General features: G+C 38.8%; 2 protein-coding genes across 5 annotated transcripts in view; both read left to right on the plus strand.

The window, feature by feature from the left end:
• The window catches only part of ITGA6 (integrin subunit alpha 6), a 58,430-nt gene extending 50,099 nt beyond the window's left edge, over nt 1-8,331 (plus strand). For 2 of the 3 annotated variants that reach the window (XM_072418338.1, XM_072418336.1), the window contains one exon: nt 3,078-8,331. In XM_072418338.1, the coding sequence (XP_072274439.1) occupies nt 3,078-3,239 (162 nt within the window). In that variant the 3' untranslated portion in view covers nt 3,240-8,331. Of the gene's footprint in view, nt 1-335; nt 468-3,077 lie in introns of all 3 variants that reach the window. The other variant, XM_072418337.1, reaches the window with a different exon arrangement.
• Nucleotides 8,332-11,564: 3,233 nt separating this feature from the next.
• Nucleotides 11,565-17,427, plus strand: part of PDK1 (pyruvate dehydrogenase kinase 1) — a 20,633-nt gene continuing 14,770 nt past the window's right edge. Inside the window, exons 1-3 of one of the 2 annotated variants that reach the window (XR_011921731.1) lie at nt 11,565-11,866; nt 16,597-16,738; nt 17,348-17,419. Coding sequence is in view for 1 of the 2 variants with exons in the window: in XM_072418340.1 (XP_072274441.1) it covers nt 11,743-11,866; nt 16,597-16,738; nt 17,348-17,419 (338 nt within the window). In the remaining variant the exon portion in view is untranslated. The remainder of the gene's footprint in view (nt 11,867-16,596; nt 16,739-17,347; nt 17,420-17,427) is intronic. The other variant, XM_072418340.1, reaches the window with a different exon arrangement.

The raw sequence follows: 17,427 nt of genomic DNA on the forward strand, positions 1-17,427 counted from the left end.
AGTTATCCATGTTTAGGTCATCTATAAAAATTGAAGCATTTTTGTAAATGTAGATACCAAGTGCACCTGTCAGCTACACATAGCAAAAGCAGATCGTCTGTAGCCACCGCAATAATCATAATTTATAGGGTTTCCTGCAAATGTTACCTGATTGGTGGTGCTACTGAATAAGCTGCTTATTTGTTCAATTCCTGAGAAATCTGCTTTTGAGCTGTGTAGGTGACACAATTTTGTCTTAACATATTGTGACAACTGATGTTTTTATTCTGTGCATTTCCTTTCTACAATCATTGAAAAATCATACAATGCATTCTAATTACCTTGATTCTTTGTAGTGTGGTTTCTTCAAGAGAAGTAAGAAAGATCAGTATGATGCCACATATCACAAGGCTGAAATCCATACTCAGCCATCAGATAAAGAGAGGCTGACATCTGACGCATAGTATTGATCAGCGCTCTGTGATTTGGTAATTGATTGTTTCAATCATAGCTTATGGGTGTTGGTTTGGCTGCACGATTTTTAAATTTAACACAGCAAATGCTTGTGCTGCAGGTGTCTTTTATTAATAAGCTGAATGCAACCTTGGTGTTCTTTGTCTTTCTGAACGGATTCAGAATCCAAAAATTGCATCCAGTCCTGAACTTCTACTCATGCATGTATAATTACTAAACATTTCATACTTACAATTCTTTCTTCCAAAACTGAATTTGATGGTGTGGACTAGGTGTCAAAATGTAAATCAATTAGGTTAAGATTTAATATATTTTTATGGCAGTATAAACACTTTTAATCTCTGTGTATGGTAATTAAGGTAAAGTTAGTAATGTTAAATTATTGGTAACAACCACTAAATATGACTTTGATAAACAAAAGTTTAGAATCATTTAGAAGAATGCTAATGAATGGAACATGAGCACTGATGTGGTGACTTTATAAAATTTTGATAAAGAACATTTTTTTTATTCCTCCACACATACATATGGTCAATTTTTAATCCCTACATCCATACATGTGTCCATCTTAATCCTTTTACGTACACGTATGGGTCCACCTTTATCACTCGATCCATACACATAATTCATTGTTCACCCTTTCACCTATACACACCAGTCCTCCTTTATTCTTCCACCCTTACACTCAGATCCTCCTTCATCCCAGCAACCATACAAATTAACCCTTCCTCATCCTTTCAGCTGTACACATTGGCCTTTCTTCATCCCTTCACCACATCCATATGTCCTCCTTCATCACATCACCCATACAAGTAGGTCCTCCTTTATCTCGCCACCTATATAGACAGGCCTCCTTTTATTCTTCCACCTATACACATATGTCCATATCCCTCATAAATATGTCCATATATGTGGGCCCTCATTCACCTCTCTACTTAAACACACAAATCAGTTTTCATTTCTCTATTCATATATTTATTGTTTGCATCCTTCCAAACATACATAGCTCTTCTTTAATCCAATCATTCATGAACTAATGTGTACTTAATCTATTCATTTACAAACGTGGATCATCCTTCATCCTGCTTCATTGATCTCACTGATCATTCTCAGTTCTTTCATATATACATATAGATTGTTATCCCCTTGATAAACAAAGAATTCTTATACAATCTCTTCAAACATGCATACATGTCCTCCATAGTCCCTCCGCAGTTACTCCTCCATGCAGGCACCTGGGTCTTTCTAAATTCCTGCACCATTTTATATAGGTTTTCTTCACCCATCTCCTTCAACCATCTCCTATCATCTGTCTATGCCCATACCCATACATATGTGTACACAGGAGGAGCAATCTGCAATTTCAGTAGGAATCCTCTTACAAAACACAATGCTTTGGAAATATTTGCCTTTTATCCTTAAAATAAATGACAAAATTTAATGATTTCCAAAAACAATACATTTGTAGTAGTCTAAATATTGTGTAAATAATGACTATATTGGTTGGCATTTTAAAGACAGTCAAGGAAAACAGCTGGACACTACCTTAGTAGAATGCAAATGTTCTTATCTTTTCTACGGATTATCCAAACGTATCATTTAGGCTTGTTTTTAGTTACATGGAGCACCAATAAATACCTACTTGGCTTGGGTATTAATAACCCCTCTGCTTTATGGACCTGTAGCTTCCAAATATTCTTGCTTGTTATCCTGCGATACTTCATTCCTTCTGTTGCCTACCACCTCCTTGGGCTTGGTAATTTGGTGACTTGTCTATTTCTAATAATAAAAAAAAAGAATATGCAATTAACAGTTAACATCTTTCTCTATGTCTAGATGTTGTGAAGCAAGTCATCGAGATAACTCTGTAAATTGTTTTCATTACTGATCTACTTTCCTAATATCTGTACAGACTTACGAAGTATTCACTGTGCCCACATGTAAATGTTCACATTTTTTGTCATTCTATGTGAAAGATTTTGAATCTTTGCACACATTCTGTTATCAGCTAGACCCTTACCAATATACAAGCTGTCTACCTGTCTAATGTGAACATTCCCATTTGTGCATAATAATACCTCAACAGCCTATGTGAACATCACAAAAGACCTTAGGTAATGAATGCCATTTACCAAGTTTATTTCACTGCCCTGTCTTACAATATCAAGTTTGTAAGAATGGTGAATTTTCATTTTAAAGAGAACCAGTCTTGATTGTTCTGCTCAAAAGATATAAATCTTGAGTTATTATACTTGTGCAGATGTACATCTGAAATCATAATACCATTTTTTTGGCTTGACTTACTTTGTCTGAAGACAGCTGTCAGAGGTGAGAGTGAGAACTGCAAATTCCACCAAGGTATGACATTTACCTTTGTTATAGAAGGTAAACCACACACAACAAAATTTCTGAACCCGGACAGTATCTAAGTTCTACATCATCCACAAAGTAATCAGAGTTAAATAATTGTGGGGGGTGTACATTGTTCATAGGTAAGACTGCACAGTTATAATATTTAGGACTATGTTGTAAATTTCATTCATCAGCCTAGAGGTGACTGGTTTTCTTTAATGACCCATAAATAAGTTCCAATTCTGACCTAATTCTTTCTCTTCCTTCTGCAGTGCGAATTTTTTAAACGTTCCAGGTACGATGATAGTGTCCCACGATACCACGCTGTACGAATTCCCAAAGAAGAACGCCAATTTAAAGATGGAAAATTAAAACAAAACAGTGAAAAAAAGCAATGGGTTACCAACTGGAGTGAAAACGAAAGTTATTCATAGAAATGCTTTGTCTTCTTTTTTTTTTTTTTTTTTTTTATAATGGCTACTTTTATTTGAAAGACAGCTCCATGCAACAGGCTTTAACTTGAATTGTCCTTGGATATTGTTACTACTCCCAAGGCAGTTAAGACTTGCACAGTGAAACCTCAATTGGAGACCTGAATAATGGAATCAGAAGTTGAATATTAGTCAAAGCCATAATGCTTATGGACATATGACTATATTGCTTGGTAATAAGTTGTTTTATAGGTGCACACACTGTGAGGAAGGGGTGTTTATATTATTTTGTGTTGTAATTATGCAATAAACATGGAAGCAGCCAATAAAATCTTGAGTATAGAAAAAGCAATGACACTCTTTCCAACAGGAGGCATGGATGCCGAAAAGGAGAACATAGGCAGTAAGCCACCAGATTGTTTTTTTTATCTATTGGTAACATTCCCATATACTCTTGTATCATCTAAGAGTGTATGGGCAGTGAATATGCTAAAAAAATGGACCATTGACCACATTTTACAACACATTTGATATTACTGCTTCATCAATGGTGCCTTGAAGTTATCAATAATGGCTGCTTTTACTCAATATGTAGCTGCCTGTTGTCCTGACTGACCATGAATTATTAGACTAGAGTTATCCAGTGCCTATTGGTACCTTTAGTCTAAGATGATCTGTAATCATTTTGCCTTAAAAACTTTGTGCCATTGAGCAAGTAAGCATTAGAAAGATGATGTGATACTCTATTGTTGACTATGCAAAACATTTAATTCTTTGTAACTGCTAACTATCCAGCCCTTTGCTTTTGACTTTAATACTTCACTGGTCGGGACCAGCGTGCCTTTTATGTTTCTCCTTGTAAGAAGCGCCTTTAGTGTATTACAGAGCAGAGAAAATGATTGTTTAAAAAACGTATTTACTAAGGCAAAAGACTTCCAGAAACCAATCAATTTTCAGTTTACTGTAGCAAGGTAATTGAAAAAAAATGATCTCTGGATCAGTGCTGATGTTTTTTTGCACGTTGCATGATGAGTTTTGCCTTTTTGAATAAGTTTATATGCACAAAAATACACTCCCAGCTTAAGTATACATTCCTGGGGTGAAAATCTCCCAACTCTCCCCATCCTTGCTTCTGTTGGGGAGAGGTGCAGTTCAAAAAAATCCAAAAGGCATGCAGGAATTTCTGAGCAGGGCTTCATTCAGATTTGGGCAGGGGCTTCACTTAACCTAAATTTTTGCTTTTAAAATGTTGGCAAGTATGAAAGGGACTTTATGAGCTGCAAAATGATTTGTGTAAACACTGAAGCAAATGTGCAATACTTTGTCACTCTGCGCATGTTTTTTTTTTCCGCAAATCTTGCAACCAGTGCTTGATTTTGTATTTGTATATAGCTTAACCTTCAATGTATTTATTGCATTCTGTTACTTTTTTGCCTAGAATTAAGTATATCATTCCACTGACTACACCCTGAAGAAAAAAGCTTTAGTGCTAAAAAGGAAAACACTTATAAAGTAGGGACCAATCAAATATTCTCTTTTATTCTATCAGACTGCATTAAAGGAATAAAAGGGAAAAGATGATTGGTTACTATGTCCAGCCTTTATCTATAGTAATCTGATGCATTGTGATATGATGCATACTTGTAGGAATAAAGTCTGTTGATTGACTAATCACATGGTGCTCAGTGAATCCAAGTACATTGCCAGGCTTCATTCCTGTGTGTATATTTGTTATTTTAAATATTTTCTTTATTTTGGAAAGTAAACTAAATGAAATAAGGAGAATAGTAAACTATGAACAAATAATCTCAGTGCAATTCAGTGTTTATCAGTTTTTTGTTACCAGCCAGATACCACAATACACTACTAGGGACTAAAACTGTATAGCTACCTATGTTGTGCCTATGTGTTTCTATAATTGTCTCACTTCCTTGACATTTTGGCAGCCTTGCAGTTTATGTTCCGTCTTTGTAAATACTGTGATATGTATATATCCAATGCTATTTCTAATCAAGGGAAAGGTTCCCACAATGGCTCAGCCGACTACACCTTTTGTAAATGTGTTTCTTTGGGACTTTTGCTATACCTGCTTACAAGAGAAAAAATGGGCATAGAATAGAATAAATTTGCAAGTGCATGATGAGTAGAGGTAATGCCGATGGCAGCCAATCATTTTCTGCCATTTTCTAGTGCAGACTGCTGATTGGTTCTGCTGCTTTCCTTGCACTTGTTTCTAGATGGTCGGTCCAGACAAAACTGTTTTTTCTTTTGTGGATAATTAAAGGGGTTTGAATCACCCACTGGATTTGAGTACCCCTTAAGGGCTCTGGTAATGGAAGATCAGGTCTATCTAGATGCTACAGCTATTAGAACAGGAATTATACTTTCTTTGTTAAAATTTTTGAAAAGTGCTGAGGGGCAGACTTTTTTTTATGAACAAGACTGTGTAAGTTTAAATTGTTTTAAATTATTTTACCTGCCTGTCTGCCTTTTTGCATGCACAGCTCACTGTACAGATCTCTAGCACAAAGCTACACAGCATAGGGAAGAAGTAACTCACTGCATATACTGTAGACAGAGAGGTTGAAGACTCAGAAAAAGACCAGGTGATGACCAAAGTGCCACGAATGGAGGGGTTCCGAGTGCAAGTATCATCAGAACATACTGTGCATTATGACAAAAGCTTTTCCAAATGCACCTTAAATCTGCTATGGTAAATATTGAAGTTGGTATTTACACCAAGTGCCCCAACCCACTGGCAGTTTAAATCCCCTGCAAAGGTAGGAACCCAGATCAACACCATGGACCACTACTGGATCTTTTTTTGGAGTACTGGAGTTTAGAATTTTTGTCCCAGTCTGTGACTGCACAGTAAAGGAGCAGATACATAATAATGAGGTCAGTACTCTGCCTCTCCTCTTCTGCAAGAAGCATGCCATAGTTAAATAGACAACACTAAACCATATAGCAAACCCTAACTAGTTTTAAATGATGCCATTCTACTTAAGTCTGAGGCTTGAGGGATTCACTTATTTATGCTAGGTGTATAAAAACATTTTTATTGAAATACTGAATTATTTTTTATATTTATGTGGAGTTTTATTTTTATAAAAGTGTCAAGGGGTACCTATATAAAACACAACAGGAAATGTGACAACAGAATATCCAGATACTAGATCTCAGCAATGTATAACTCAGATCAGAATATTTGGTTCTGGGTTATTCAGCCCTCCACTTTCATAAGTGAAAACACAGTTTTGGTGGACCAACATACAAAGCCCTAGAAAGTGACTACTGAGGGATAATTTCATGAGATGCTTCTATTCAGCATCTCTATGCACTATACAAAGGCAAAGGCGGTATTTTGATTTTGATTATGAACAATAAAATTCTAGTTGAAAGCAAATACTGCTCCAGCATTATAACTTTCATTCTGTTTTTGATTATGGTCATATTCTATACATCAATGACATCAGATTGTCAGTATAAATACAGAGACATTATGGGAAGAAACTGTTTAATTAGAGTAAGTGATTTTATATTACTCAGGAAATACATGAAATAAAGAAAACTCCAATAAAAAAAACATTTTGTTATGGGTGGAAGGAGATTTTATATCCTTAAACACACATTTTGAGTTTATGATAGCAGTTTCGTTGCCCATTGTGATGTAGCTTGTCTTTGGGATAAAAGGTGTTCTGTTGAATTAATTGGCGTCACAATCTCTGGGAAGCAACTATAGCTTGCACAGTGAAAAGAGGATATCACTGGAGAAATGTAACTATATGTGACTATAGTTGTCCGTGCATTTTACACTCTGATTGTACAATATCTGTACAGTTTTTTTTTATCTTTAACAACTTCAATGGCCTACCTAACTAATACATTGAACCTATATATGACCAGGTAGGCATTCTCATTGCACAGCTGTTGGTAAACCTAAAGCAGATTGGACCATCGGATTGTAATGTGCATGGGATCCATATGTCAGGGGTAAGACCCAATCACATGTTTTTAGTGTTGCACTTTGCACATGTGTTACCTGTTTTAATCATCTTTATTATGTTTTTGAAGCTAAACCAATAATCATTTTGCTAGAAAGCACATTATTTAGCAAGGAGGATTTTTTCAATGAACAACCAAAGTGCAAATAAAATATGCAGCATTAAAGCCACCCCTTGGATTCCCTACATACATGTGGATAATGCACATTAACGTGGGTTAAGAAAGTCTATTTGTCTTAGCTAAGTCTTCAGCTTTGAAATGCATTTTACCACAATGCACATATGGTTTCCATAGGTTTCCATAGGCTTGTTGCAATGCCTTGCTATGTACATGTGTTGGGGTTTACAATGAGCATTAATAATGACCCGACAGCACACAGTGTATTGCTAACACGTTTTACTACGCTTTACCACAACCCATAGATGTAAAACCCCCTTTAAAGTTTACACCCTCATCTTCTTCCACCCGGAACAAAAACATTATTTTGTTGGAGGACCACACTGAAATAGGGTATACATAAAATTGTACTGCTTCCTATGAAAGAACATTTTGTTATATGTATGTAAAATGTTTATACAACTTTATTATTAAAGTATTGGACTAAAGTAAAGGAATTATATTGTGTGAAGGAAGCCATTTCAGAGGCACTTGTTATTTCCTGAAAATGTGTACAGCATGTGAGCAGAAAAATGCTTCCTAGTTTTATCAGAGATTGTGCATTAATAGCAGCCATCCCCAGAAAATGGAACTGGTTAAAGTATGAACATGTTTCATTACTCATCCATGTTCTTTTCCATTCATTCAAAATGTTGGCAAGCTTGAACAATAAACTACAAATGCTTACACTTTTACATTTACATATTTCAGGATTTTTTTTTATTGACAAGCAATATACATTTTTTAAGTCTGACATTGAAAAGAGATCTATAAACTGGTATTAATTGTATGAGGAATGAAAACATTCTCTGGCCTTCTATATGATGATATGCCCCACTCATTGTAGTTACTGATGTTATTCAGCAAATGTCATTACTTTGTTACTAACTAATTTGAGATCCGACATATTTTTTAATAAAATTCTATAAAAACATGGTACCTGTGGAATACTATTTTTTTATACTCGGATCTTCAATTTGTATTGTCTAACATAAAATAAATCATTTTAGCATCATGGAAGTCTACCTGTAGTCTGGTAAGGTAGTAATAATGCAATTCAGACACCTGGTTATTACACCTATATGAGCTTCTAGATTTCCTATTCCAAAATTGTCTGCAGTAACATTAGAACTGCACATTTTGCAGCTAAAACAGCCATTCCTGTTCTGGAAGAAACAACTTTAAAGTTTGAGGAAATTTGTGTTCTTAAAATTCTCTCCTAAACTTTGTATTGAAGGTACTTCCAAAGGTGTTCCTCGTGAGTTTTTTCATGTCAAAATCATCAACTTGTTTATCCATGGTTCTGACTTTTAGCCCCAGGGCACAGCCAAGTTAGAACAGAAATAAGAACTTCCCTAAATTGTTTCCAAGGATGGCAGAACACCTGTCCACACATATTTCAAAAAAAGTCCACATTAAATAGCAGAATATGGCAAGAGCCAGGTTAAGAGCTTAAAATTAACCTGTGTTTCTGCTGTACCATCAGGCTATGCAAGGGAAAAACATGGACGTCTAGGCACAACTTACACAGCCCTTACAACTTCCAAGACAGTTTGTGGCTGTTTTCTTTAGATCACAAAGCCTTCTGGAATCCTAGCAAGTTTAAAGAGACCAAATTCAATGAGTAGTTAAGTAGAAACTTCAGCAGACAGAAGGCAAAGTAGGGGTCCCAGAATAAAAGTACATTAGGAACGCATCCCGTTGGTGCTGAATTTGAAACTTTCATTTCAAAAGGGAGACCCAATCCAGAGAAGAGATGCTTCTCTTACTGATAGTCATGGAATTAGAACTTCAACCAGGGTATTCAAGGTCAGCAAATCCAGTGTTTCCCAACCAGAGTTCCGTGGAACACTGGAGTTCCTCCAGAGGTTACTAGATGTTCCTTGATCAAAAAGCAGATTGGACCTCTCAGGTCAGATTAAGTGACACAAATGATTGTTTTGGCTATCTGTAAGGGTGACATTCTTCCCAATAGCCAGTAATGTTAGAGGCATTCCTCTTACTGACCACCACACTGTGAGCTGCGGATATAGTAATTATAGAAGTGATTTCCTGAAGACCTGAAAGTTTTTTCAATGTTTCCTACATGTTAGAGAAACACTGGGCTAATCTGTCTCAGGGTTCTGGCTCAGGGCCGATATCGGGCCAGAATCTGGCGTGTGTACAGCGCCAGTGGTCCATCGTCCGAATGACCGTCCTGGTGGATCCACGGACGATGGACGATCCTAATGCAAGGGAAGGGGGAGAGTGCGCAGCAGGGTGCCGCTCTGTCGCTCCTCCCCTCTGCATGGAGCAGAATGGTGATGTATGTAAAGCACTCGTTCATGCATCCTGCAGTGCTAGTCATTGGAAAGGATCTTGAAAGATCCTTTCCAACAACTATTATTGCACGTGTGTATACAGCTTAAGTGGAGGTGGATTTAATTGACCCCTGCTGGGTCATTGACTCAACTCTGCCATGGTGACACATAATAACCCCCTTCTTTTTAAGAACTGTACAGATTGTGTAATATCAAATGTACAGCTCATATTTGCAGTAAACTACTCAGCTCCTTCCCAGACTCAGCACAACTTTCACTCCCCAGAGTAGTAGAAGAAACCAGGCAATATTGGTGCCCTGGTGTCCAAGTAATCTTTTTCAGTAGTGACCTGATTGCTATTAGGGAATATGTATCTTTAGGACTGTACTGGAGGTACCTAGAGCTTTGAAAAACCACAGGAGCTGTTACTGTTTTCTGCTTTGTATTGAATAATCAAGTTTGTCAGTTATTGACTGCTTTCTACCCAGCCCAACGTATTGACTTCAAAAGGGCCCCTTTAAATATATTTTGTACAAAGTGCATCTTAACTTTAGCACTTGCAGCCCCCTACCAATTTACTGAGATTTTCTTTTCATTGCTTATAAAGTTCCAGCAATGCGATTTGTTCTACAAATGTTTTCAATCCTGGGCCAGATCCAATACAGACTTGCTGAATCACTTGGGGAGTTTTAATAAATTGGACCCATAGTGTAAGACCAATACGCTTAATAAGGGTCAATAAGGCCTTCCTTATGGTCAGAGCATTGCATCATGGGAGCTGGTCCCAGGTTTCACCATGCCCAGAAGCACTGCCTATTGTATGGTTGTTTCAGCTGAGAAATGAATGCCAGTGAGGTGCGGTGAAAGTGGATGCAAGAATCGATCGGTTAGTTTAAAAGCATTGGCTTCATTCACAGAATATATACCATATTTGTTGCAAATAGGCAGTCAGTCCAATGAATAGCAGAGAAAAAGTGTTTCTCAACCAGGGTTCCTACAGAGGTTCCTGGGAGTTTCTTGAGCAATGAGCAGTTTGTACCTAATACACTCATTTACTGTAAGCTGTGGGTATTGTAATTATAGCCGGGGTTCCCTGACGACCTGACAGTTATTTTAAGCCCCCCCACCCCCACCCCCAATTTTTAAAAAGGAAATATTGGAATATAAGGGCAGGGCTTTGTAGTCCTGTTTTATCTCTGTATTTTAAAAATAGATTTGTGTTGTCACAATAGGACAGAAAGTGGGAGGATTCACCAGGTAACAAATGAATCCCCTCCAACAAGATTACAGATCTGGGTCTGGTAATTAAAACAATAACCAGCAAAATTGAAGAAGAAGCATGCTACAATGTACATTGTAAGTAAGAATGGTATTATTGACTAATAATACAGAAAAAGTGCACAGTGCATGTCAGAAGTAATGGGTAATTTCTAGCATATCCACAGGAAAGTGAACAATTAGTGTGTATAAATATAAATATATATATAAAAAGATTGAATTTAGCACCTAAGTCTCTATAAAAATATTAGGATATTACTGCTACAACACTCTTCTTGACCAGAGAGGGCGCTCTGTAGCTCTGCTTCCAGTACTTGCTGGTATTAACCCATTATGTGCGGCATTGTGATAGTTAAGCGACAATAAAACACACCTTCACTATGATTGGCCAACACCAGCCCCCTTGCGTCGCTACGAGCATTGCGATTGGCGGAGACGTGACACTTAGCTTTTAATATAGATTGGTTTAGGAACGCTTTTCCAACTACGCGATTGGCTACTGGGAAGGACCATGATGATGGTTGTTTATTCACAAAGGCACGCCCCCCTCTGTGTTCCCGTGGCTGTAATTGGTCAGCGCGAAGGAACGTGCGCGAGCGGAGAAGCTGCATCCTTGAAGCGGGGAGAGGACACTGAGGGAGCCCGGGGAGACAGGCCGGGGTGTGCGGCCTATGGCGGAGAGGGGGAGACTAGCTCTGTGGTAGCTGCAGGAGAAGTCTCTCTATAGGAAGAGCTCCCTATCGGTTGGGGCCCCTAGCTGTGACATAATGAGGCTGCTCAGGGCCCTCATGAGAAGTGCCCCCCTCACCAGCAGTAACACCCAGAGTCTGGTGGATTACTACTCCAAGTTCTCCCCGTCACCCCTCTCCATGAAACAGTTCCTGGATTTCGGTGAGTTGTCTGCTCCCAGGCACCATTCGCCCTCATACATTGCAGGACCACTTTTATATCTGGACAAGAGGTTCTGCAGCACCTGTCACTGCTTTGTATAGAGATAGCATGCAAAGGATGGGTTGTGCTGCCATTGTTATTATATCACTGCTGCTATTACTACCTCCCTCATGTGTGCCCCAAGAGCTAACAATCTAATGTCTGCACACTCCTGGGATTGGCGAGCATGCATTCACACACATAGAAATACATTGCGGCCGATTTATTTATATTAGGCTGCTGAATGCAGAACTTCGCACATAACAAAATCGCTGCTTTCTCTGTATTTTAAAGCACCCTGCACATTGCCCTTTCATGGTGCCGTAACAATTCATTGTACCCCAACACACCAATGCATGGCTTGTGTAATGCACATGTGTGCCTGCAGAGTCATGGGGCAATAGACACAATGCCATCTGAACACGCTTGTCAGTGCAATATGCAGATCTGCAGCTAAACACTTCTCACTGCCTAATTCTTCATTCAGATTCCTAGCATTTAAAGTGTACGTATAGGCAAAACTAGTACTGTATATAAGGAAAGGAAATGATTAATAAACAGTATTTATAAAGTGTACATTAAATAGGGGTTGCAAATGACAGACGTATACAGACAGTGACACCGGAGGAGGAGAGGACCCTTCCCCGAAGAGCTTACAATCTAAGAGGTGAGGGAAGTAACACACAATAGGAGGGGGGATATGAATTGGTGGGAAGTAGTGAGGGTTTCTGAAGTAGAAATGATAATGAATGATGGTATAAGGAAAGGGAACGGTGAGGAATGATGGGGTAAGGAAAGGGAATGATGGTATAAGGAAAGGGAATGATAAGGAATGATGGTATAAGGAAAGGGAATGATAAGGAATGATGGTATAAGGAAAGGGAATGATGAGGAATGATGGTATAAGGAAAGGGAATGATGAGGAATGATGGTATAAGGAAAGGGAATGATGAGGAATGATGGTTTAAGGAAAGGAAATGATGAGGAATGGTGGTATAAGGAAAGGGAATGATAAGGAATGATGGTATAAGGAAAGGAAATGATGCGGAATGATGGTATAAGGAAAGGGAATGATGAGGAATGGTGGTATAAGGAAAGGGAATGATAAGGAATGATGGTAAAGGAAAGGGTATGATGAGGAATGATGGTATAAGGAAAGGAAATGATGGGGAATGATGGTATAAGGAAAGGAAATGATAAGGAATGATAGGTGGGGGAAGTAACACACACCCTAATGTCAGTCCCTTGTGATTACAGACCCTCCGTGTCCAGCTGTCACATAGCATTTATTTGCTGTAGGTAGAAGCAACCTGTCTATAGACCTTGTTGTTGGCTCTATAACCTTATGACGCAGTGCTCAGTCTTGGCAGAGGTTTGTGTTTTTCCAGTCCTTGGTATAACTCTGCCTTTATTTACTTAAACAGCTACATTTACAGCTCTGACATTGCAACACCTAGTGTTTTGTAGATCCACAAGTGATTTTAGAACCTTGGAATGTAAAGATTTTGTTTTGACATTTCATGAACAGTTTAGAGAATACCACCTGACAAATACGTAACAACAACTTCTGGTTTGTTTTGTGTCACTAATTATGTTTTTTCTGGAAGTGTCGGGCAATGTCAGCAGCCTGGACGGAGCTGGAGGCTATAGGAAAATATAGAAATTCCCTGGATGGACAAGGTCAAAAAATCTTATTGGGGGTTGCTAGAAACGCGTCTGGGTCATGACTAATGTGCTGAGGTTTTTTAGAACTCACAGACAAAGCCATTATGGTAATGTGGAGGTTGCAGAACTTGACAGTCCAGAACATGCTGGAATCTCCCCATGCTATGCGTTTATAGAAGTCTTTATAGAAGTGAGTGGATCACAAACCTATGTGCATTTATTTACCAAGGTGTTGGCAGGTAAAATTGATTCTGTTTATCTTTATGTTTCCGCATGTAAGCATTTTGTTTGGGTTTACTTATAAAAGTCAAACCTTACAATGCCAGCAGGTACTGACAAAGTGGTGGGCAGTGGGGGTGTTTATATATTTATGTGAGATGTCATTAAAAAAGATCACCCATTAAATCTAACATAATAACTAAAATACGTTTTAAATCAACATATTGTATTCCTCTTCTAACTGAATAGAATGGTCAGACTACAAACAGTGATAATTGGCATTGATAGTTTGTAGCCAGCTACCCATTCTGTGCCTGGTGATGTTGTGCTCAATCATTTCTATAGCAACACAAAGAGCTGCAATGTGATCTCTATTCTACATCTATACCTTTCACATGAGCCTCTGAATAGGTTCAACTTTGTTCCAATTTAGGCCAATATCTGACATGTCATGTGATAGGTCACATGAATATAAATAGCCAGCAATGCTTTACCTTGGTCTGCAGCTTGAAGGGCAAGTAGTTTGCAGTTTGTGTGCTGGCAGAGTTTCATTTGTTTCTGCTAGGTTAAAAAATAAAGAAATATTGTAAGTGAAGCACAGCAAAGGTTCTAGGCAGACTGGATTATGATAACAGTAATTAAGTTTGCGGGAATAGGATGTTTTGTTGCTAGGTAAAAATATTGCACATTACAGTTTGGAGCCGCTGTTCTGTACGGTATAAAATGCTAATAAACAATGTTAAATAAGCAGTGCTCAACCCAGAAATTTTTTTAAGCTGGGTGTCAAGAAATTGTAGGCGGCTGTTACTGCATTGTGAGCCAGCTCTTCAGTAACCACCCAAAAACAGCCGGGTGATTACTGGAAATTGCCGGGTGGTGCACCCAGCTAAAAGGGGCTGGGGGGAACACTGATAAGATATAGAGGAGCGTGCTGCAGGTCTTACAGTGTTTGCATTGTTGCTTCTCTCTTCTCCATTTCTGTTTTCTGCATGGCTTCTTTGAGTTTTTGGGTCCTTTGGAGCCCTGCTGTAACCATCCTTACATGTTCACTTCTGCAAAGGACAGTGCATATGGGATGCAATGCCAGCGATGATGGCCAACTTGAGTGGTCATGTGACCTTTTCACTGCTCCCTGTGCTCGGCCTGGAATAGGGTGTAAATTTGCTATGTTGTTGCCCTGCTAGGCACAATGAACCATGTGATCCTGAAGTGTGGTCATGTGATTATTCGCTAATCGTGTCTCTAGTGTGCACTTTGTCCACCACCACCACCACCCAAATGTTGGGGGAAGCAGCAGCAAGTGTGGATATTATTACAAGGTGTCAGAAATGGGAGACATAGTTTATAGAAATAATTGCTGCTGCTGGTTTCCTTGGTGGATCACCCTTTTATCGCTTTCCCTCTTTAAAGAGGATTTGGGTCTCGTTCCTGCTATTGTGTTACTTTAATGTGTGTGTGTGTCACAATGCACAGCACATACATTGGTGCATTGGGTTGCCATTCATTGTCTGTGTCGGTGGCACCCCAAACTTACCTTACTAACTGTCACCTACTGTGGCATCCACATACAAAATAACTGAAAGGTTTCAATGACAAATAAGTTTCACTCATCTCACTTTCATTCCAAGCAAGTTTAGCTTATAGTCTACATCAGTGCTTGCCAACCTTTTTTGGACCCACGGACCACTAAATTTACCGGCTCAGGACCGTGCATGTGCGGGGAGCTGTGTGTCACTCAAAGGGCAAGAAACTTCCCCCAGAGTGACATCATGATGCCAGAACTCACCCACTCTCCCATCGCTGGTCTGAGCCTGTGTCCAGAGACACAACCTGCCCTGCGCCTGCGATGTGTATGGGAGACATGGTCCATGGTTCTGGCCGGTGCAACCCCCCAAGCGGGGGCTCACCAGCCAGAGCCACGAACCACGGGTTGGCGACCCCTGGTCTACATTATAAATTAGGTGAATCCTCTAGCAATGAATACCATAGAATTCAGTCAAATGATTGTCCAGCAAACATTCCAGTGTAATTTGCACAACCAATCCTTTTTTTAAATGGACCCTTATGCAAATTGTTGCAATTCTGCTGCACTTTATAGCAAGTACACAATATAACATTTTTTTATGCTAATGAGGGCATTCGGGTATAAATAGGTGTGATGTAACTTCTTTATTGTCTACTCTGCTATATCACTGTCTGTGCCGAGTTATCTTCCAGTCTTGGATGCATGCGTTAAGACTCATTGGGCTCTATTTATAAAACGGCATCAGACATTCCCTCAAACATTCCTGGATGATAATCAATTCTTGCCCTTGAAACACATGGACCTGGAAGATTCTTACAAGGGAATGTTTGGCTGAACCTCTGATTCCCTGTTTTATTAAAAAAAAAAAAAAAAAAAAAGAGCCCTTATCGTGAAATCCTTTGTCCGTCACACAGTGACTGCATAAATTGTTTGGTATATCGCACTGTATGCAGCATATCTTTAGGAATAATCGTGTCATCTGTGAGGATCAGAGCCCTTCTTTCAGACATCCAGGTTGTGATTATATAGCATTTATCAGCTCAGGGTAGATGTTTGAGGCCGCACTTTTCAGCTGCTAAAATTGCAAGTGTCAGGCGCCACACTTCAGGAAGTCACTAACAGCAGACGATTACTTCTTACGATTACTAACAATTATAGCTGTCCAGCTTACGATCACTTATAAAGTCGCTGTTATGTAATAGGAATAATATGTTTATGTTACATTACTAATATGTGTGCAGGTTTTAATAATGTGCTATTTTTATTTATTTTTTTGTTTTAGGATCTGTAAATGCTTGTGAAAAGACATCATTTATATTCCTTCGACAAGAATTGCCTGTAAGATTGGCAAATATAATGAAAGAAATAAACCTGCTGCCAGATAACCTCCTAAAGATGCCTTCCATAAAACTTGTGCAGAGCTGGTAAGAGAACTTCAATGGAGTTTTTGGGAGGGTTGCCTAAAACAAAAGTTTTTTGTTAAATATGTGATGTGATATCAAAAGCGGGGAGGAGTGTAAAGTGCCAGCAATTAGAAAGAGAGTCAGTGTTTGCATATACATTCTAAGTTCAATTGCTTAATGTGTGCAATATAATGTGACAGGCTTGCTTGCTTGCTCTGAAACCTAACTATAGTTATCCTGTTTTCCTCCCTCCTGACCTAAATTAACCCCACCTGGCCCCTTCTCAGATCTGTACTTACTGAGATCCCATTGTTTTTTGGCAGCTGCAGCTCAACCCCTTTGTTTACATCCAGGGGCACCTGCACAGTAAAGTCCCATAGTTTTCTATGGAGCAGCTAGACAGGCCCACCTACCCGCTCTGTAGAGAATAATAAAGCTTTACAGCACAAGTACCACCAGATCTACACAGAAGAAGGTGCAGATACTAGGGAAACAACATAATCTTGGTAAGTGGGATTTTGTATAAGGGGATGATGGGTTACCTGAGGGGGGCAGGCAGTAAAAGGTAGAGAGCTGTGCTTCTGTTTTGATTTTTTTTCTCCTTGGAATTAACACACGTTGTTTTCTCAGGTATGTTCAGAGTTTCCAGGAAATAGTTGATTTCAAGGACAAAAATACAGATGATCCAGAAACAGTCAGAACGTAAGTGT

This window comes from Pyxicephalus adspersus, chromosome 7 (genome assembly GCF_032062135.1).
Source record: "Pyxicephalus adspersus chromosome 7, UCB_Pads_2.0, whole genome shotgun sequence".
NCBI lineage: Eukaryota > Metazoa > Chordata > Amphibia > Anura > Pyxicephalidae > Pyxicephalus > Pyxicephalus adspersus.